At 38.7% G+C, this 23,720-nt stretch overlaps 1 protein-coding gene across 1 annotated transcript in view; it reads right to left on the reverse strand.

The window, feature by feature from the left end:
- Positions 1-5,719, reverse strand: part of BNC1 (basonuclin zinc finger protein 1) — a 75,411-nt gene extending 69,692 nt beyond the window's left edge. The window contains exon 1 of the mRNA XM_064157726.1: positions 5,655-5,719. Within this exon, the coding sequence (XP_064013796.1) occupies positions 5,655-5,663 (9 nt within the window). The 5' untranslated portion in view covers positions 5,664-5,719. The remainder of the gene's footprint in view (positions 1-5,654) is intronic.
- Between the last annotated feature and the right edge of the window lie 18,001 nt (positions 5,720-23,720).

The raw sequence follows: 23,720 nt of genomic DNA on the forward strand, positions 1-23,720 counted from the left end.
GCTTCTGCCAGATGTCTTGAAGAGTTTTGCTGTATTAACCCCTTAAGGAGTAGCTAAGGAGTTTGTACTGAATCTTTATTAAGCAATTTCTCTTTCTGTGTTTACTTGTTTTGTTTTTAGGGTAGAGCCTTTTTGGTAAGGGGCGGGGAGGAACAAAACCAAACCATTGATCCAGCTTTATAAAACTTCTAACTAAAAGACAGATAGCCAGCTCTTCATGATAATTACCAAATCATTCTCTGTATTTCCTTAGAGATAGGAATTACGACAGTTAACATTATACAACATTCCTTATTTCATACCATGCTGTGGTCCCACATGTTTATCTAAAATGGCCCAGTAAAAATTTCAAAACAGCTTTGTGTTCCCTTTCTCAGACCTAGGCCACTGCTTCACCTTCCTGGAATCAGAATGCCCATTAACTGTCCTTCAGCCAGACTATTCAGGCCTTAAATCAACAGGATTCCTATTCCAAAATCCATACAGTAAACTATAGGACTGCTTTGCTGAGTCTGATCTGGCCTCAGGGACATAAATTTGCATGCAATTTCTAAGATTGTGAATAGTCCCTGAGCTTAAAGTTGCACATGTGCTTAAGTACTTTGTTCAGTCTGGGTCTAAGACAGCTACTTTAAAATAAAAAAGAAGCCACATAAACAACAGTGTTGTTAAAGACTATTTTCTTTTGTAAATGTTGTATCGAAGGAAAAAATGTAGCAAAATACACTGATTCTTAAAAGCACATTTTGACCCAACAGTAGCTAAACAGCAACTAAATAAACAACATTAATGCATGCCTCTTCACTTAAAAGAGCATTTTTTTTTTTGTTAAGTAATAGTAATTAATTTGATCTGAACCCAAGCTTCTTTGTACACTTATTTTCTGGAGGTATAAGTATCCATGGATATAAACAGCAAGCAAGTGGTCACAGCTTTTGGAGTTAAGATTGGACCCTACTCTTCACCCAGTTGGTTGTTTTAAATGTAGTAACCTAGGCAATTTGATTTGTCTTTCCTGTACAACATATTTACATCTCCCATTTGTGTGTGGCTTTTCATAAAAAATTAAAACAATCCAGTAGCAAATATCGCAAAGCTGGCACTACTGCCAAAGGTATTTATAAATAGTGTCATTCCTAAAATTCATTCTGATTTTCTATCCAGTGAGTTAGGATTCAAGCTGAAAAGTAGTGTTTCTTTAATTTGTTATAATGAGTATATTTCACGTTTCCAACATCTGTGGAAAAAGTTACACTGAAAGTAATAGTTTGTTCAGCTTTTGTTGAAAATAAAATAATTGCTTTAGAACTTGGTCAGAAGAAATTAACATTCCTGCAACTATTTATCATCCGGGGGACATGACACTGATACTGTTAAAAAGCACTAAAGTAACTACTCACAGTTCACAAGAAACAACGTCTGATGCAGTTTTCATAATTTCAATTAATTGTTCATAAATATCAACGCTGACAGGCTAAAGGCTTGTTCTCATCTACTAACATTTCAAGATGGAGAATTAATATTTGATTGTATGGTTCACATCAGCATCTCCCCGTTTGTTCTTCATACACATGCTACATGAGTTAAAGGGTTAAGTAACCATTATATTCTAAAGAACAAACTGTTTGCCTTAGGGCCATCTCCTCCTTACTCCTGATGAATTGCCTGACACTTCATGTATCATACATTACTTTTCCCTAGGAAGTAACATTTGGTTCCAGTCATGGTGTTAAGATCTGACTTTGGAAGTATGAAGCAATATGGGAAAGACTAAAAAAAAATTAAAGTGCATCATCACCTGCTAAATAGTCTGCACTTAAGTAGTGAAAGACTAATTTAGGAATATGCATGTGTGCACTTAAATAATGGGCACAGAAGTATATAAAGAGAAATTCTATGCATATGAAGATGAATGAAAAACCAACTGTGAGAATCAATATTCTGAATGACAAGACACTTTTCTGGACAAGGATAAAAGAAATGCTAATCTAACTGAGGGCTTTGCACTAGAAATGTTTGTTAGAGATAAGCTAAACACAAGCATAAGTTTAACATTATTTTTCAGGGGAATTATTACAAGCAAGATTTAAGTAGGAATAGTCTGACAAGCAGCTATCAGAAATCGACCTAGGTTTCAGCACAAAGCCACAGTATTGATTCTTTTCAGTGTATTCTGGAGAGGAGGTAAAAATCCAGCCTGGAACAACAGCAGGAAAAGCAAAGCAAAAATAGTGGTGTTGACTTCAGTTTTCTTTGTCACAAAGCATTAAGGTACTTATTTTAAATGCAACCTTAGATGTGCTGTCACTCTTGTGTGTTAGAACTTGCTCAGGAAGTACAAAGGAAAAAGAATCATCTGCTTGCCGGTGCTCAACATTTCCAAATGATTCAAGAGGCAAATTAATGGCTTCTGTAAAAATCTCTATAAAACAGTACTACCCAAAGATACTGACCTAACTCTGTGAGCAAAAATACTTTCAGTATTTCAGAGCAGTTTACAGTGTTTCACAAATATTATATGAGACAGCAAACCTATCTTTTGTAATTAAAAAGGGCTTGAAGTTTTCATTAGTCCAAGATTGAATCTTCGAGATTGAACCTGCATAGTTAAGCTTACAGTTTTCCCTTAATTTTAAATACATTTTCTCTTGCTATGTTGTTTCCTAGCAAAACCTCTGCCTGATGGATTAGATCTATATAATCCCACATCACATTACTTACTTATCAAGCTGTGTGTTTCATGATGCAAACATCTCCTTGTAAAATGATTCAAGCAATAGAGACCAGATTCAGGTGAACAGGCCTAGAGCTGTGTGCTGCTCCTTTGTGAAGGGCAGCTCCTTCCATCAACTATGCATCTGATGTTTCCACGATAGAGTACTAAAGAAGGAATGTGATTTTAAAAAAAAAAAAAAGAAAGAAAAAAAAACAAAAAACAGCAGACAAGGTCTGACCACTGAGGAAGGAGGACCAGATGGCAAAAGCACAGCTCTTTGGTTCTGCTCCTGGGCTTGGCCCAATCTCCTCTGTGATCTTAAGCAAACTGATGGTAAGACAATAAGGATTTCATGTACAGCTGCCACTGTCAGTGTTTCACACCTTTGAATCATCAACGGATCTTCTTCCTTCTCTTCAAAGGTACATCAAGGGTTAATTCATAAAGACTGATAAAGTGCACAGTATGCAAGGACTGAACGTGAATTTTAATAAAAATACATTCATATTAGAAGTAACTAGTGTACCAACAGGTGCCACAACAAAAAGGAGAATGGATGCATTTCTTGAATGCACCATGTTCAAAACATTCAGATGGTGCAGGAGAAAAAAAATTGCTCCTGCTGCAGGGATCAGAGGACAAGAAGTATACTTATGTGCAGACTTTAGAGGAGACAGACAAGACAGGAATAAATGGACCAAAGCAGATTGCTACATAGTTTGGGAACAGAGATTTCTCAGGCTGCAGCTGCAAAAAGCTACAAAATACATTTACAGAAGTCTGATCTTTCCCCAGTAAGCTTATTTAACAGCCTGTTTACTGTTACTAGTAAGACCAGTGAGGTGAAGGTCAGATGTGTGAAGTTCCTTCTACAGGCTCTGCCCTTTAAATCCTATCATATAGTAAATGAACATAGTATTATGAGTTTGACTTCTGTGTTTCTCACTAAAGTGAAAAGTAACATAAAACTACACATTGGAAACAAAACCCACACACAAGGGAAAAAAAAACCAAAACAACAAAACCAAACCATAATGCAGAAGGCAGACACAAAGGTTGTCCAGGCAAAACTCACTCCTAATTCAAGAATCTGGGTTTTTTTTCAGCCTTTCCCTCCCCCTCCCCCCCTTCTCTCAAACATACATACTTCTGCATTAGCAACATGGTCACATATCTGTGATTGTTGGTAGCATTCATAAAATCCTTAAAATTTATAACCACTCTTCTTTCCCACCTAAGAATTCACTTCACTGAAGATTTCCAAAGCTATCTTCGGCATCTGACTTTGAACAATGTGATTTATTGGTCATGGGTCCTTGTCTAGCTTCATACATGCAACTGACAGAGAGCTATGTTAGCTAAAATCATTAAATACCGTGAATGTTTGTGGTTTTGTTTTGCTATTCCAAACAGAATGAACACCAGCATGTGTTTTCTAACTACAATGGTTTAAATAAAACCGGAGAGAATGGGAAAAGCTAGAATGGGAACAGCCATGATAAATACCAATAGCTGAGGAAGTATCTTTATCCATTCCTTTATGCATGTAAGACCATAAAACTGCAAGATTTCCAACTGATTTTTTTGTTGTTGTTGCCTTTGTGTTTTGTTGTTTCTTTCTTTCAAAGACAATAGAAGCATCTCTTAAAGATTAAAAAATATGTTGCAAATTCAGAACTGCTTTTCAACATAGCTGTACAGCTACTGAGCAAGTGAGCAACTGAAACACATATGAAATGAAATGATGTAATTAAGACTATCTATTTCATGGTTAAGCAGCTCAATCTTTTGAAGGTAGCACACTGATTTGGATACAAGAGGCACTATGAAAAAGATTTCAGGAGAAAATGTTTTAGAATGTGGAGGGCAGAAAAAAGGATAAAACCATTTTTGCACTTCCGTTGAAGCTGTCTGGCTTTTAATTTTGCAAAGACCTTTGTGCACTCACCTCTGAGTAATAAACATAATTAGAAAGTTTGCTCAGAAGAGAGCTCAGCTGGATTCCGACCTCTCTGAGAAAGAAAAGGCACTCCCGAAACACAAGATGGGATGTTTGAATGCAGACAAAAGAAATCTTAAACATTAATTCCTAACAGAAAAACACTGTGTTTGGGCAACTCATTAAAACTTAGGTGTCAAAACTAAATATGAGCATCTACCTTAACTAGCAGAATGATTAAAATGAAACCAAAGGACCTTCTGGAAGATGTCCAGATTGTAAGCCTATCGTACTGTTGTCAGTTCTCGGCGATTTCATGTACGTACACATCTACTTCACTAATTTCCTATGACCACAGAAACGTTTCCTTTACTGCTATCGAAGTCTTTAAAAGGAAGCAACCAACTATCATCTAAATCTATAACGTCCAAGTGGCTTAAGGGCAAAAAAAAAATCTTCTCTGGCACCTCATAAACAAGAAATCGAGGCCATGCCCATAAGAGTTTTCGCGCGGCGCTGCATAGGACGCGGCACAAGTGGCTCTTGTCCCACTGCAGGGCTCACCGTATATGGGCTGTTCGCGCTTCCAGAGCCAACGGGGCAGCCGCAGCCCGGCCGCTCCGTCCCCAGCCGCCCTACGAAGCCGCCGGGGCGTCGAGGCGGTCCCACGTGCCGTCGGCAGGGCGTGCCGCCGGGCGAGGAGCGGGAGAGGTACGGCGAAGAACGGGAGAGCTGCGGCCAGGCGCGGCTCGCCAATCCCAGGAGTGGTTGCCTTCCTGTGTCGCGGCCGAGGGGACTCTAACCAAGCGCCTGCACACCCCAGTCACGGACCCAGAGGCCATCCTGAAGGCGCCATTCTTGTGGCCACGCCTTCCCGAGGCTCCCGCGGGCTTTCCCCACTTAGGAGCTCCACGCCACATAACCCCGAGGTCCCCTCAGGCCGCCGCTGGAGGAAGAGCCGGCCACCCTCCCTCCTTAACCCGCCGGGAAGGTACTTACAGGCTTCATGTCTGGTCTGACGGGGCCACGAAGCACCCGGCTCAGGGGCTGGTCCTGAGGCGACCGAAGCCTGGCGGCAGCACCCTCTATTACTAGAAGGTGCGCTTCTCTCCCCTTGGTGATTTAACGCCCTTCCGCCCGCTCTGCCCGGGGGCTGGTGACAAGCTGATCGTCACCTGCGTGGCTGTCATCTCTCTGCTGGGCGGCCCCGCTCCGCCCAGCCACACCTGGGAGTGCTTTGCAGCCCCGGCCTGCCCTCGACCCCGGCCGGCGGCAGCTGCTACCCCACTGCCCGCTCGCCAGCCGCGCCGCCTCCCTCAGCTGCTGGCCGCTTTGCCGGGAGCGCCAGGTTGGCGGCGGCTTGACCCTCCGCGCCTGTCCGCGAGGATCCTCGTGGTGAGGCTGAGCGTCGGCAGCCTGAGAGCGATGCGGCAGGCGGTGGGAGGCCAGGCCTGGAGGTTTCCGCTTGGCGGGCTTTCCGAGATGCTTGGACGTGGAGGCAATACTTCTGGCATGGAGAAGACCACGGCTGAGGTACGGTGAGGAGCACGGCCTTTGTCTCCTCTGAAGAGTCTCTGGGTGAGGACTTGCCACCTTTGAGGTAGGCTTCTCTCCACACACCCACACACACTGAGGGAAGGTGTTCAGGACTCTTTGACAAGAGGTAGCCCGTCCTGGCAGTGCATCCACACTGGAAGAATCTAAATTTGACATCTAAAATGGTGTAGAGTTGGAGTGATCCTACATTGGTGTGTGATGCTACATCAGTGTAAAAGTTGGTCAAGTGACAAGAGTTAACCTTTTCCTCCTCATCTTTCAAAGCTAAGAGAGGCCACCACCGTGGTCAGCAATAGAAAAGGGAGTAGTTGTCTGAATTCCATTTGTCTTCCCAAAAAGATACACTGATTTAGAAATACTGACTCCAAGGTATAAATCCTATAGATTACTGTATGTTTACAAAAGAGACTATTGCATAGTCATTATGTTTGTTCTTACCATATACAGGGAACATAAGGGGAAAATATCTTAGCACCTTTATTGCCAAAATAACTCATTTTAACTGAGATAAAATGTTGTACAGTTTTGGAAGACTGGTTTTATTCTTTGTTAAATTATATGTACTTAACAAGGCCCATTGTACATTTTTTCATACAGCAACAGGCAAAAACAGCTAGATGTTCATATGATGTAAAGTTTGAACCCTTTATATCTTCTGCAATCTCATTGTGTCTTAATGAAAACAGCATCTAGAATCATCCAACTATCCACAGTTTATCACATGAAAAAGTGTTCAGAATCAACTTACTGATCTGACCAAAATGTTTAAATCATGAAATAAATGTACTACAGCAGGCAAACTAAGGATGTAATACAAGTTTTTTAATGCATATATTATCTACACTGAAATTGTTTAATGCCAGATTTTGTTACAACTATTCAGAAAGCAGGCAGGTTTGGGTAGAAAAGTCATACTGATTTAGTGCTACAAGTGAAGTTGCTGTTACTCTATAGTCTTGCAATAAAAATGTGGGAAATACACAATAGAAAAAAAAAATCTCTTAAATGAGTCTTTTGTAAATGTTTAATGTGTGATCACCAAAGTAGTGAAGCTCACTAAGCCGTGATGTTTCTTCTTCAAGTAAATGGGTCTTTCAGATGGTTTTAAATGCATGTGAATAATAGAGATCTTATAGACAACTAATTCTATGCACAACTCTCCTGTTTTATGTCATGATCATCATGATTCTGAAAGAGAATCAAAGATTCCTTAGTTCTATAAGCAGGAGTTTAAAGGCTCATTATTTTCTTCTTTGAAATGAGCTGATGCTCTAAAAGCATAGTGCTGAAAGGCTGCCAAGCTAATAGTACAGTGAGCACTAGGAAGAGATTAATTTTATACCTGGAATGGGTGTATACAGTTTCCATTCCATTTAGTGAAAGAGCTGGAATGTGAACTAGTGCTTCCTTCATGTTGCAGTGTCTGTTAAACCCTAGATCAGAAAAGTCAGTCTCTACAAAAGAGAGTCTGAACTCAGAACTGTGACCAGCTGTGCATGCTAGTCCTCAAAAAGTAATTCTAAATGGGATGTTTGAGATGCTTATTGGCCTTTTTCTGCTCAGTATTTTGATGGAGACTGGTATTAGTAGTCTGAAATCAATACAAATATTTGAGAATGCAAATATGTTATGAGCACTTCTGTTTACTTTGAAACATGCATATATCAAAATGAAGAGGTGTGTGCTAGAAAGCAGTCTCCTCACTGGAGAGCTCTGCCTGAGGTGCAGTCAGAACTGTAATCTCCAGGTATGTTCTTTCTACTTTTCAAAGGATGCCTGATCAATAAAAAGAGACAGAGTGAAGGCAAAGCAGTGGATCTACTTCCACAAACTAGGTTAGCCACCAGTAATTATGAGAGGGTATTTGGACTTCCAGTGCAGTTTTGGAAACTGTACCTTCAAAGGTTTTCAGAAAAATTGTATTAAATTGACTTTTGTTTTCCTCTTGCTTCACTGTTGATTGTTCAAAACCTCAGGAAAAGGAGAAAAAATAGCCTTTCTGGTTATTTATCACATTAAGGTATTTGGTGCAATATATTTAGTCATACTACTGGGATTATTCAAATTTTGTTGTTCAGTGTGAAGAAATATACAAGGACTAGGAGGATGACATGTCCTTAGCTGGAAAAGAGAACAAGCCTTTCTTACTTGGAAGAGTTCAGTCTAGGTTACCAAGTGGGAAGAACAATGTTGAAGGAGAAATTTTACCCTAAGCAAAACTATGAATAACTCTGCAAAGAGTTGTTCCTTTATGTTGCATGTGATGTGAGGTTGCTATTCCAGATGCAAACATACTGAGGTGGGCGAGTACAGGACAAAGTTTTGTGAAGGGAATAGGCATCAAACCATCCATTTGTCCAATAAAATCTCCACAGGCTTCTGTTATAGCTGGCTGATCTAACAGGGTCCTACATTTAGAGTCTTGCACAAGTAAATGAATTGAGTACTAAATTGGAAAATGATAAGCTGGGGAAAACTCATTTAAAAGTATTTGAGAGAGTGTTGGGGCTTTGTGGGGTGTTTAACGTAATACTGGTTTTCAAATAAATACCCAGACTCCATGGTTAAGTTTTATATTTGGCTGAGGAAGAAATGTGAGGAACTGTACCTGGAGAAGGTTTTGTCAAGAGTCACTTAGATTTTTTTTCAGTCATGCAGAGACTCAATTACACAGTACTAAAAACAAACCTGGATAAAGTATTTTTTTTTCAGGCTCTTTGAACCTCAGTATGACTAAATACAACTTTGAAGTAAAACCACATAGACATATAAAACTTAAGGCTAGAGGTTTCATTAGCCTATATTGGCCAACTTCTCTAACACCAGAAGTAATGACCTTTTATTCTCACTCTTCTGTTTAATTCATTAATACACTGCCACTGCAGATCCCAGCAGCCAAGGAGACATTCTGGACTCCAGATCAGATTGTTTTCTGACTCCTTTCACCCTCTGATTATTTTCTGTTCTCCAGCTGCGATGACTTCACTCCATCATAGTCACTCACATGCTCTTATGTACTACATATGGGAGAAGCAACTTTTGCCCATAATTTGTTTAGAACTGCATTAGAAGTTAACTTACCAGAAGAATAAAAAGTAGAGGGATAAGTTCTGTTGCAAATTAGCCTTGTTATATAATGATTACTGTAGTGTAGCTTCATAATAAACATTAGCTATAGTGTTTGATAAACAAAGCTTGTAAATTGCTTGCATTCTAAAATGTTTGGAAAATGCATCTAAGAGTTATCACATTTCTAACCACTGGAAGAAAATCATGTCATCAATGCCAACTTTATGATGCATCACTACCACTCTGTAGAATGAACAGTGTCTGGATTTGGGATTTTTTTTTTTTAATACAAAGTTTTGCTAATGCCATGGTGACCTCATGCAGCTACATTTTGCACTTCTGGCATTTTGGCTCACCACAGCTATTGGATCAAAAGGATACACGTCCAGCTGTAATGAAATAAACAGTCCAATTATACTGCTGAATATGATATGGTGTTGTTTCACTTCTGGTTATTCTTGTTTTCTCTTGTCTCTTTATTGGGGGTGAAAGTGCCAGGCTGTTCTATCATTCAGATAAACAACTGGCTAGCAGTGCCATGTCAACTCTGACAGAGTCTCTCTCCTAAGCCAGGTGAGAGATTCTTCTGTCTATGGGGCTGTGATAATAATGAAAGGAGGAGCTGCACAAAACAACACACTCTTGGTTTGTCATTCTGTGGTTGGCAGCTGGATCACTGCATCACACAGCAAATCATATAAAATGCTGGAAAAAAATCACTGTAACAAAGAATGTATTAATGAATGCTACTTCTCATTAAGATTTATGAATATGTACTTTTCAAGGATACTACTAACATGGTTTGTCAAAGTGTATCAGCCCAGAGGAAGTAGCAGGAAGCATTTTGCATATCTGCTGCTTGCATGTATGACTATATTAATGAGTTTTGCAGTCCAGGTTCGTGCCTCTTTTCCTTTCTACTGGCTATCCGCAATAAATGTAGCAAGAAACAGTACTCTGGAATTCTGTGTTTTTCAGATTATCCAAAATAAGTGAGACTCCTTGTGGGCTCCTCTCTGCCTGGCAGTGAGATGGCTCTTTTGGAGCTGGTCAGTGGCCTGTGTAATTCCAGTGTCTAGAAAGAAGAAAGTTTGAGTGATCATGACGTGATAATTCATGTAAAGTTTTCTAAGGCAAATGAGGACTTTTCTGACTATTAAAATTGTATGAGTAGCTTATGTCAAGTCCTCACTAATTCTTCTGTATCATTATTTTCTTCCACTTTGTGCTTTCTTTCATAAAGACCTCACTGCATGGAATTAGAGACAAGTTAGGCTAATTTCATCTGCAGGAGAGGTATTTGGAAGAATTTTAACAGAAGGGAGAAAGGTATATCTAATAAAAGCATCCTTCAGCCTGATCAGTTGCATACACATGATCTAGGAAAAAAAAGTCATGCTTCATCAGCCTTCTGGAACTCTTTGAAGATAACAGTGCCAAGACAGGGTATGCCATGGACATCATATTTTTAGATCTTCTAGAGTCATTTGACAATGTTTTATGCAAGAGATTAATGCTTAAAGAGAGGGGAGTAAAGGGGCAAGAGGAAAGTTCACTCATTAAATTGAAAAGTAGATCTAAGCAAGAACAATGAGGAGCTAAAAATGTCATTTTTATGGACCAGTGGAGACGGAATTTGCAGGACTGCGTCACTTCTGTGTATCAAGTTAACTTATTTACTTATATGACTTGGATGGATGCATTCTTTTGGAACTAAAATAGGCTCATTATCATTCATTAGTAGTGCTAAGAAGCCCTAACGGGAGTTGTATTCTCAATGTGCTGAGCACTGTATGTGTAGAGACTACCTCTGCAGCCAAGTAAACACCAATAGAAGGAAGAAGAGATGTGTTATTTTACTTATTATATGGAGGAGGTTCTGAGGACTGGGCAGACTTGATTCTAGCCACAGAATAAAACCAATAGATCTGATGAGTGAACACATTTTCTTAGTCATTAGAGCAGATTTCTGATTTGGAGATGATACTTCATGGGAAACAACAGTAAATTTCAAAGAACACCGAAGTACTGAAGAGCAAATATTGCCAGCCCAGTAAATGTGAAATACATATCCAAATAAAGGTACCTCCTAATCAGAACAGATATTTAAAGTTTATTTTGAAAGTGTATCTTTCAGTGCAATTTATGCATCTGTAAGAAATATAATATTTATTTATGAACAACAGGAGGACCAGGGAGGTCATTCTTCCCCTGTACTTGGTGCTGGTTAGGCTGCACTTTGAGTACTGTGTCCAGTTCTGGACCCCTCAGTTTAAGAAAGATGTTGAGGTGCTGGAATATGTCCAGAGAAGGGCACCAAGGCTGGTGAAGGGTCTGGAGCATAGCCATACAAAGAGCGGCTGAGGGAGCTGGGGTTTTTCAGCCTGGAGAAGAGGAGGCTCAAGGGAGACCTTATTGCCCTCTACAACTACCTGAAAAGAGGTTGTAACCAGGCAGGAGTTGGTCTCTTCATCCAGGCACCCAGTGGCAGAACAATAGGACACAATCTCAAACTGTGCCAGGGTAAGTTCAGGCTGGATGTTACAAAGAGGTTCTTCATGGAAAGAGTGTTTGGCATTGGAATGGGCTGCCTGGAGGTGTTTAAGAGGAGACTAGATGAGGCACTTAGTGCCATGGTTTAGTTAATTAGAAAGGTTAGGTGATAGGTTGGACTTGATGATCCTAGAGGTCTTTTCCAACCTGGTTAATTCTGTGATTCTGTAACTTAGAAGAAGACATTTTTAGAAGAATTACCTTTCTACAATGTAAAAAAAAAATTGCAAAAAATGATCCAACCTTACTGAACAAAACTTGCTTGATTCAGATATAACTTTCTAAGTGTATCATTATTATTTCTATGCACTAAAATAAAAGAACTAAGCTTCAAAAAGTGCACTTATTTTGGTCCACAGCTTATAGATAAGAGTACCACAGCGACAAATTGAGTCAGTATGAGAACCACTACATCTACAAGTTGTAGACATTATACGTATTAAACTTTGCAGGATGTGAACATGACCACGGACATGTCAAAAGGATGTTCTGAGATGCTCTCTGCCACTTCCCAGCATAAGCTTGGAATTCTAAGTGATAGATGAAATTTTCAAAGGAATTGCCTGTCATGAAAATAAAAATTAAATTAAAATTTATCTCTTTTTGGACCTGACTTCCATCTTGCATTCCTACATGCCTTTTACCATATAGTCAGTTTAAATACCCTGCTTTGTTTTTGACTTCCTAATAATCCTGCATAACTACATCTCTGGTGCAGGATCCAAATTTACTCTTGCAAGAGAGACTTCCTAAGACTTCAGCATAGATAGTACTGATTTACCATACTATGAAATGGACCAGATTCAGATCATCTTATAAAATAAGGAATCTATCTTCCCATTCTGCTTATCTTGCCCACTCTTCACTGATAGCTCTTGGAAGTAGTCAGTGTTTCTTTCTGTCTGTTTGTAATCCACTTGCTTTATGCATATAGATGCATAACTAGCGCATAACTGTGGAAACAAATTCCTGTGAGGCAAGTTAGGGTGATAGTTTGTAGTATTTGGTACTGCATGGTTAATGGTTAGGGCATATGGTCTTGCATCTTGGTAAAGATATGGTAATTTAAAGTAGTCAGCTTCTCAGCAAAAGTGTGCTAAGCACCCTTGTGGCCACCACAGGGAAAATGGTGCATATATGAATAGCTACCATGGATTAGATAACACTGTAAATGACTACATCACAATTAATGCTTGGAAGTAACTTGTTCTGGTTGCTGTGTTTAACTTGTTGCATGACTGAGTGATTTTCTGAACCTATCAATTCATTACCTAAAAGAGCTCTTCTTTAGCTGGTGTTGTGCAGGCTAAGGATTTTTGTCTTAAAGGCTTTAATCCTAGTGCTTTATTGATGTAATCAATATGATTATGTATGTTTGAGACCATCATATTCTTTATGCAAGATGATTGCAGTAGGGTCTTTTATAATAAGACTCCAATATAGACCTCAGCCGTGCTTAGGTTGGCAGTGCCACACCTCTTACGAGGCATAAATAGGTATCTAAGTTAGAAAAGCAGCTCAGTGTGCTGTTATTGCTTGTGTTATGTCCTAAAGGAACATGAGTCAATCAATAATTAAGCCACAAAGTACTGCCTGTTGACATGGCAACATGTTCACAGATGTGACGTGAACTTAATGTCCTTCTTTCATGTCTCCTGTGAAAGTAAAAGTCTCCTAAGCTCAGTAACAAAGAGCTGAAGCAGGCATTGCCAGGAGAAGGGGCGAAAACACAAAAAAATAGACAATTTCTTTTATAAAAATGAATGCCTTTGAACCTCTTATCTCTCAAATCTGGTGCATAAATTGTCTCTCTCTCTTTTTTTTTTTTTTTTTTTTTTTTTTTTTTAGTACAAGGACCTTTCTCTAATCAAAAATCTCCCAATAGATTATTGCCAAATCATTTTTAGAATCACAAAATTCATTTCCTTATAGATTGTTTTCATGACTGCTTCTTTCCCATACACTTCACCCCACCCACATTTTTTAATGGAGCTGAAGTGAACATAACTCTTCTGGGTTACTTCTTTTTAGGCAAGATTCTGTCTAGCTCTAAGAGTAACACTAGCTGCTGCATCACGTTAGCATAAAGGTCCAAATGTGAAGTTGTCGTTGTCAATTGCCTGTTGTTCTGAAGACAAAAGAAGCAGCACAAGTTTGTGTGACATCAACTTCAGTATGTTGGGATCATTTTTGCTGGCTGTTTCTCCAGCTTCTCTGCACGTGCTCCCAGTCTTACATTCTCTCTGCTTGCCAGTTACCCTGTTCTCCTCTTAGCTTGCATATCTTTCTTCCAAGGTTTCTGCAGCAGATGTTAATGGGCCTCGCCAACATGTTTTATTTGCCACACGTACTGCTACCCATGTCACAATGGGTGAGGTTCTTTTTTCTTTTTTTCCAGGGCATCTTTTTACTTCTGCCTCAGTCGTTCTCTTGATCTTTCACACATTAAAAGTTTACTACATTTTTTTTTTCCCTTTGAGAGCTTGATGTCCTCCATGCAGAGGACATGTCCAGTCCAGCAAAACTACGCTTCTTTAAGATTGCTTCAACACTGTTTGTGCAACCACTTTGCGGAACTTTGTTATTCGTGATTTTATCTTGCCACTTGATATGCATAATAGCTTGAAGGTGCTGTTGATTAAATTTTTCCAATGCTTTGATGTACCAGTACCAGCATTTCCATGTTTCTCAGCTCTGGAGTGAGGTAAAAATTAGTACATTACAGAAAAGCCAGGGTTTCGTGTTATGCCTAGTAGTATGCTAGTTCCAGATTTATTTGCCCTAATTCTCTGTGTTAGTCCATCTTAATATGCAAAACCTCATTGTTGTATGAAAGCCAACTATTTTGAAGCTTGTGTGAGGAAGAAACGTTAGATGCAGGGTTTAAAATTCTCATGTCTAATCCTTGTCCTTTAAGAAATCAGATAACAGTTTTGATAGCTTAAATGTTATAAAAGTACAAATCTCAGCTGCTGACTACTCACAGCTGGTCAGTCTCAATGTTTGGTGGATCATATGCCCATTGGCAAGTATTAATCCTAAGCTTGCAGACATGTGGAAAACTAATACAGAAGTTCAGTGATAAAAGGAGACAGACAAGATTGTTGAGATAGCAGGATGACCAAATATGTTCCTTCTTTTCTCCTTTACCATTTTTCTTAAATGTTTTTTTTTCAGTGTCCTATGCAATTTTAGATCTCTGAGCAGATGAACCTTTTTTTTTAAACAGGAAACTTCTTTCTGCTTGTATCTATTTCAGATCAGCATTGATAGCAAAACTATACTCCAGCAATACTGTTTGGGTAGGGCCAGAAGAAATTAAAGAATTTAAGGTCCTATCAGTACTTTTGGGTTGAAGTCTGGGCAAAATGTTCAGCTGAATAACATGTCTACTGTGCCCTTAATAAATAAATTGCTCACTAGCTGTGTTGCCTGCAAACAGTCAGCCTTTAGGCAATGCCCAGTTGTCCTTTGTAGTATTTGAAAGGCAGATCTGGTTGAGCTGGAGAAAAGAGCACAAATCTCCAGCTTGAAAATACTGACATGGCTTCTACTTCTGCTCTTTACTGGAAAAAAAAAATTAAGGCCCTTTACTTGGAATTCTTCTGTAGATTTTTAACATACAAATCAGTTCATAAAGCTTACGATACATATAATTTACAAACAAAAGCTAGACTTTTAATGGGATTTCTGCAGGCACATTATAATTATACCTGAACAATAGTCAACAGGGAAGGGAGTGATGGCAGCACCATTAAGAAAAGAGAAGCATGACTGCTACCTGTGCAAGACTTAACTTGATGGGAACTCTGCTGTTCCCATGACAATTCAAAACACTGAAATTATACAGATTTATTACTTGGTATGCAATCATAACACCTTTAACACCTTTACTGATTTTTTAAAATTTAATTTCCCCCTTTTTTTTTTTAAAGGCTTCCTTTAAAAGTATCACATTGATATAATTTGGCCTCATTTCTGGAAGAGATTTATCTCAAGTGATGAAATTGGAAAGATCAGACCCTTACAAAAGAAGTGAGTACACACAATACCTTTGGTTCATTCTCCAGCACATGCACATTGTTAAAAAAAAACCAGAAAATTATTGTATTATTGAATGCATCCAAATCTTTCCTAAGCTCTAAAGTGTTCTTTATTCTATCCTTTACTACTTAAGAGAGTTTCATTAATTTCGCAAATTGCACTGTTTCTGTTTCATTCATGTGACTTTAATAGCCCCATCTGCTGGCTGAGCACCAGGGAAGAGAATTAGCACACACCTTTGATGGCCTCTTGTTCTAACAGGGCTTCAATGAACTTACTGCTAAAATGTTCTGCTCTTTCCCTAAGTGAGACAAAAGACAGAAAGTTGGAAAACTGCATTTTATAGACACAGTATGTCATAATGCTGTGGAGTTTATTTTGTGTTTAATAAGTTCTTGGTTTCTGTCAGTGTCAATATTCTTTGTTAATGGTGAATATGCACTTTTGTTGTTGTAGGATCTTAATTTCCTAAACCACTTTACAGTTCACTAAGGTGGAAAGCATGAAACTGTAGAAACTAGAAGAAAACTTCAGATTATATGTAAATGGTCAGGCTCACTGAAAAAGGAATTAAGCAAAAATTTGCTTTCAGATGCAGTGCATCAGTAGCTCTGAGACTGTCTTGTATTCTGCAGAATATGTTTTATTGCTGCTCTTCCCTAGTCACTCTTTTATGTTGAAGATAGGATGCAAAGCAGGAGAGGCTCTTCCTGTGGCTCAGTAGAGTCCTTTTGATGTTCTAATGTCCTTTTACTGGAAAGAGATGCCACAAACCTCCCAGAAATAATGAAAGGGGCTTGATTTAGCCCTTCATTTTTTAAATGAAGTTACACTGCACTGCTTTTTGAAGGAAGGCTTCTAATACTACATGTACAGCTATGGTGCCACTCATTCTGTGTGGATGTAAAGGAACAGCTTATTGGATAGCTAAGGAGGTACTGGATAGCATATCCTTCTTATACATCACTGGGACGGAACAGAAATTTGTTATTGCATCTGCAGATTGTCCTGAATAATTAATCTTACTATAAACCTGTGATTTGTCTATGTGCTAATACAGAAAATGCATGTGACCAGACTTCAGTGTGTTAAGTAATAACCTTATGTATAAAAAAAAATATTTAAAAAAGCCAAAACCAACCAAACAACATACTCACTACAAAAACTGTTACATTGTCTGGGAAAGAAAAAAGAAAGTCCTGGAAAAAAGTGTTGGTACAAGATGTTTGTTGCAGGGATATCCCAGGATGCAAACATCTAATTGTGATCACTCTACAGAAACAAAAACTTGAGAGGAAAGACCAAAGTATTAATGAATATACCTTTGCTACAGTCAATAAAAGAGCCTAAACTGCATTACAATAATACTATCCTTTATAATAAAGATCACCTTAACTCTTTTGCAGTGGACAACAAAAAGAACTTTGCTGAATAAGAGCAATCTGACATTTTCCCAAAGTTTATTCCAATGTCTCAAGACCATGATTTAGCAGACCTTGAACAAGAATGAAACAGAAAATAAGTTACTACAGCCATCCTATTAATCTGTGGATTCCGATCTGATAAGGTACTTGGATGTTCTTTAGGGCTTAAAGTTAAGTCTACAAAAAGCAAGACAAATCAAAATCACTTATGATATGAGCGGTTAACAATATAGCAATCCACATTTTCTTATGAGTGTGGAGACCCTGAGTCAATCTTTGCAAGGAACTCCCAGTGAACGTTCTATTCTGTTAGTAAATGAATGTTTACAAAGCCTTGTGAACTCAAATCTGTGAACAAATGTTAGATTTCTTTGTAGTCTAGTCTAAGATAGAGCAGGAATGAACATCATTATTAAAGCAAAGGTTTCTTTCAGAACAATGGTGTACAGGATTGTGTTCATGCTCTTTCAAAAGCTCTTTCAAAGCTCGATTACTGAAATTTTCAAAATACCTAAATGTTTCAGATGAGTTTTACAGAAGATCAAAAAAAGCTCAAGGTCCCCATTCACATAATTGCTTGTGAAGATATCAGCTTCCATCCTGATTCTATAATAAGTAGCACATGACTTAAATGACCAAAGGACAGCTTCCTGCTGCAGATCATGCACAAATACTAGCATACCGTGGAAAATTTTCTGCTGATGTCAGTGCAGGAGATAGAACACAGGATAACCTTAACTACCTTAAAACAACACAGATGATTTTAAAAGGAAACCTGGGAAATATATTAATCATATGGTCAAGATCAGCATTCTCTGGTTAGTAGGAGTATTTGTGTAATATCTTTCTTATTGTGCAAGAAGCTACTCCTTTTTTTTTTTTTTCTTCCCAATGCATTTAACATAGTGAACCAAGCAAATCCACCCTGATGCAGCTTTACCAGCTGCTGTACTGTTTCCCTCCTGCAGAGGTGTTCTTTAATGAACACATGTTTCTTGGTCACAGGTAGTTTGCTTTATGCCTGACTGCATTTCTTTACAGGCCTTAAAACCCGGAGCCTGAGGGCACAATTGCCATATGTATACTGGATAGAATCCTGATCCTTCAGTGGACAGCTCGAGTGATTATGAATTACTCACTTGTGAAATCCTCTAGTAATATAACCAAAAGGTCTGAGGGATCATAAAAACACTGATTTCTGTTTAAAAAATGATTTAGTCTGTTTAGTGTCATAGAATCATTTAGGTTGGAAAAGACCTTTAAGATCATTGAGTCCAACCATTAACTCAGCACTGCCAAGTCCACCACTAAACACATCCTGAAGTATCACATCTTCATGTATGCTAAATGCCTCCAGGAATGGTGACTCAATCACTTTTAACTGTCCGCCAACTGGATTTGACTCCACTTGCCACCACTCTTTGGGTTCGGTCTTCTACCCAGTGAAAAGTACACCTGTTCAAGCCATAATCACACAGTCTTAAAGTTGAATGAGAGGTTTTTAGTCTGTATACTTGAGAAATAGATGCATATATAAAGGTCTTACATAGCTGTTATTTGTAAAATATCTTATAAAGACATGTAGAGAGGTAACCATCAAAGAAACTCTTACAAACAGCAAGCATTAAACTTTGTTTTGGTTGAGTAGGATTGGTATCTAACACTGACCATTTCCTCTCAGAAAAGATCTGGATTTGTCTTTTCCTAAGACTAGCAAATCCTTGCTCTCTTCTTTGGGAACTGTATTCACATCTTTTTGCATTCATTTGAAGAACAGGTGGCTCAGATCAGTAAAATCTTAATCCTAGCAGACCTTGAACTTGCTGGAACATTATTGCTCTTCCAGCAGGCTTAGAAGTTTTCTTTCTTTTTCCTGCCATTACTATGATTAATAATGGTCTTGACACACAGACACAGATGCGCTCATATAGATACACTAATAAACACTAATAGAAAGCATAATAGGTTAAGATGTTAAACCCAGAAATCATTCAGGAAGGCAGAAACTAGCAGGGTGTTTTGTTTTGTCTTAATGTGGTAAGGTGAAAAAAATCATGGCTTTACTAAACAAAGACAGAGTTAGTATTTTGGATAGTCTTACAGCCAGGAACAAATGCTCTTCATTATCCATTGATTAAAGGAAAGACAATTTCCTAATCTACATTAATTTTCTGAACAGCTGGACAAATCTCCAAAACTTTAAAAAAATTATTACCAAATGTTTTGAAGCATGCCATGCCTTGCCTGTCCTAAATCTGAGTGCTGTACAACTTGATTAGTTAAGATAACCAATTTGTACTCAGAGTAGCACAGCCTATGACAACACATCTCTTGTGACTGTCCATACTTAGTGACTGTTTCTAAAATCCTAGTCTGCTTACTATGAGCTTTGAGTACTGAGACCACTTACAGACACTTTTCCAAATTATGACTCATTACATTAAGCCTTCTTTTCATGAAACTCTGCTTAACTGTGCATGTGCTGATTGTTTTCTTTGTCATCTGACTTTCAGACTGGTTACTGATCTCCTTTGATATACTGTACATGACATCCTAACAAAACCAAGTCTTTAATCAAAATGATGAGGATTCAAATGTGTGCCACTGTCAGACAGCAGGGTAAGGCTAACATGCAGCAGATGTGTACTTGCAGGTCAGATGGAATGAATGGGTTTAAGACATACAGTTGGTACAATCTTTAGTTTAACCCTAGATCTCATTTTAAAACCCAGACAGAACATTTGCACAATGAGTTGTGTTGGTTTTAACTGTCAACTGGCAAAAGACTGACATGAATATTTAGTATGTGCGATAGACCTGACAAACCTTGAAAGTCACAATCTAGAAAGCAACAGGAATTCATTGCTAGGAAAGGGACAAAAGGTTCTGTAACTATGTGTTTTGCATAATGACAAAAATCACCTGTGTAAGTAGTTCTGTGTAAATACTTTCATGCTGCTGATCTACAGGATGTAGAAAAGTAAAAGAGACTGCCACAGGTAATTGTTTCTAACACATTAATGCATGCCAAAACATTGGGATTGCATAAATGAAATCTGCAGCTGCAAATCAAAAATAACACTCTCTAGTTAGTTAAAGATGAGGAAGCACCAAGAGCAAATATGTCAGAATATGATCTGCTTTAATATAGTTAAGAAAGGAGCTTGTGGATTTAAACATCTAATTGTGTAAGATGAACTTTTCTCGGGAAAACAATTTATAAACTGTGTGATAGACTGGCATAATTTCCTCCCACACATATTCAAAAAGTTTTAAGATTAAAATGTAGTGTCAGTCTCACTGAGTTCAGTGGAAGTTTTGGTGGTCCATATTTTTTAAGAGATGTTTTGTTACAAACTGCTTCTGAAGGGACTGATGCCACTAGTGCTTAAGCTACAGCATGAGTGATTTTCTCAAATATGTTAGAGACATTGAAGTTATTATAGTAAAGACTGTTCATGGCACTGCTATTTGTTAGGAAAAGCATTACCAGATAGTATTTTTTACTTCATTATAAAGAAGTACAGTAAAAAGAATGTAATGGACTATACAAAGAAAGAGATAAGTTATGCTTTTTTCTTCTGCTCTGGGAAAACAAGGATTATTATGCACTATAGTGATATTTATTTAATGCTGTTGATAGTGAGCTGAAGAGTCTTGTCCCCAGCCTTGGTAATGGTGGATACCAAGAATTTGTGGATTCATGCTGTGCACTGGTTAATTGTAAATCCACAAGAAATGCTGATGGCAATAATAGCACTCAAATAAATAAGCAGTTAAACACATCTCAATAAGTTTCTCAATAGAAATACTGAGATGAATATGCTAATTGGAGGCTAAGTCCTGAGTCCAGCTCAAGATGTCTGAGCTGAAAGTATCATTCTGGGGATGCAAAGGAACCAGAAAGCTTGTGCATATCTCCAGATGTTGATTCCTCTTTAATAAGAACCTTTCCTATACAGCTTTTCCAGCAGTGTCACTAGTATATATGTTTGTTGATCCCCAGCTGAAACATCAGTCCTTTGAGGATTATAGGTAGAGGGATTTAATTCACAGCAACCCTAACAGAGTTCTAACATATACCAGACAATGAAGTGGCTTTTGTCAGCCACAAGTCTGAGGAGATGTTACCATTTCCAGCTTAATCTTTCACTGAGAATTGTTTTCACTCTTGGACAGAGGCAAATGAGTCCGTTGAGGTTAATCAATTCGTGATCATGAGTCAGAGAAGTAGATCAAAACTCTTGCCCTTATTCTGTTACCATATACTGAACTATTTGTACAGTCATTGCTTTCCTTTTGTAGAATCAGACCCTCAAGATCATCAGGTCCAAACATTGACCCTGCTCTGCCAAGTCCACCACTAAACCATACCACTAAGTGCCACGTCTAAACAACCATTAAACACAACCAGGGATGGTGACTCAACCAGCAACTTGGGCAGCCTGTTCCAGTGTTTGACCACTCTCTTGTTGAAAAAGTTTTTTCTTAATATCTAGTTTAAACCTACCCTGATGCAGCTTGAGGCCATTCCCTCTTGTTCTAGCACTGATTATCTGTGAGAAGAGACCAGCACCTATTTCTATACTGTCAGGCAGTTGTGGAGGACAATAAGGTCTCCCCTCAGCCTTTCTCAGACTAAACAGTTCCAGTTCCCTGAGCCACTCCTCATAAATCTTGTTCTCCAGGCCTTTTGCCAGCTTAGTTCTCTTCTTTGCACCTGCTCCAGCTCCTCAATATCTTTCTTGTATTGAGATGCCCAAAACTGAACACAGTACTGGAGGTGTGGCCTCACCAGTGCTGAGTACAGGGGAACAATCACCCCTCTACTGTTGCTAGTCATGCCGTTTCTGATACAAGCCAGGATGCCATTGGCTTTCTTTGCCAACTGTGCACACTTCTGGCTCATATTCAGCCACTTGATGATTAGAACTGCCAGGTCCCTTTCTGCTAGACAACTTTCCAGCCACTCTACACTTTCTGTAGAGCCTCCCTATGCTCAAGCAGATCAACAACTTGGTGTCATCTGCAAATTTACTAATGGTGCACTCTAACACCTCATCAAGATCAGTGATAAAGATGACAAAGACCTGGTCCTAATGCTGAGCCTTGAAGGCCACCACTTGTGACCAGCTGGCTTTACCTCCATTGACCACCTGGGCCTGGCCACCCAGCCAGCATTTAATGCAGCAGAGCATGTGCTCATCCAAACCACGAGCAGCCAGTTTTTTCATGAGAATTCTGTGGGAAACAGTGTCAAAGGCATTACAAAAGTCAAGGTAGACAACATCCACAACCTTTGCCTCATCCAGTAGGCAGGTCATCTTGGAGAGAATACCATAATGATAGCTTTTTAAAAGGCATCATAAGAAAAGTATCTCTATTGTTTTGTCACATAGCATAATGCCTCTACCAAAGCATGACATTTGTATTGTTTCATTTGCAATGGCAATGCTCCATACATTGCAGTTCATTTGCAGCCTGGGATCTTTGAGCAAAGAGAACAATCCATTTCTATCTTTCCTTACTCTGTTATTTTGTTGAACTTTTGTATGAGAAACAATAACTGAAAATACAACTTCATCTTTGTGATCTTTGCACATTTTCTTTAGTTTTCTTCAGCACACTGAAAACCAATGACTGGAGGTCACCATAAACCACTGTCAGAGAGTAAAGCATGTGAATGCAGAGTGCTGCAGTAGCTGAGGATGGGAAATCTATTCTGTGTCTTTGTGACCACTGTAGTTAAGTCATACAACATATATTTGAGACAGTGAATACATTTACATATTATATTCCATAGTATTTATGTATGTTATTACGGAGCAATATGACATGCAACCAGGTGGTCCCTATTTTATTCTATTAATGTGTTCTGATATGAGATATAACTTAAAGCATCTGTATAACCTAGAATATAGCTTCTGCTGCCTCTGTATATGGTAGCCAACAGCAGAGAATGTCAGTGGAAACCCCTTAATTTACTATTGCAAAATATTCTAAATCACATTCTTCATGACAATGGCACAATGGCACAGTTTGTAACAGGGTTGGCATAGCATAGTCAGTGCAGGATTTGCTTTTAAAGTGTGTTCTGGAAAAACTCTGGTTTATGATTCAGATATTCTGCAGAGAATATTATCTTAGCTCTAACTTTTGCCATCTTTGGTTTCTATAACTGAGTACAGGCCCACTGACTTCTGGCTGAGCACCTAACCTAGAGATCAGATTCTCAGATGCACATTCTTTCCTTACAAATCAAAAAGGATAACCAGCAATTACACACTTTCCTTGTGACAAAGTATGTTGTTGTAAGTCAACACCTACACTTCTGCCTTTTAATCTTATGACTCTGTACAGTTAGTATAGTATAGTAATGTCAGCTACCTACTCTCGTGTACCTTTATGACTCTTTGTT

The sequence above is a fragment of the Pogoniulus pusillus genome, chromosome 17, assembly GCF_015220805.1.
Source record: "Pogoniulus pusillus isolate bPogPus1 chromosome 17, bPogPus1.pri, whole genome shotgun sequence".
Taxonomy (NCBI): Eukaryota; Metazoa; Chordata; class Aves; order Piciformes; family Lybiidae; genus Pogoniulus; species Pogoniulus pusillus.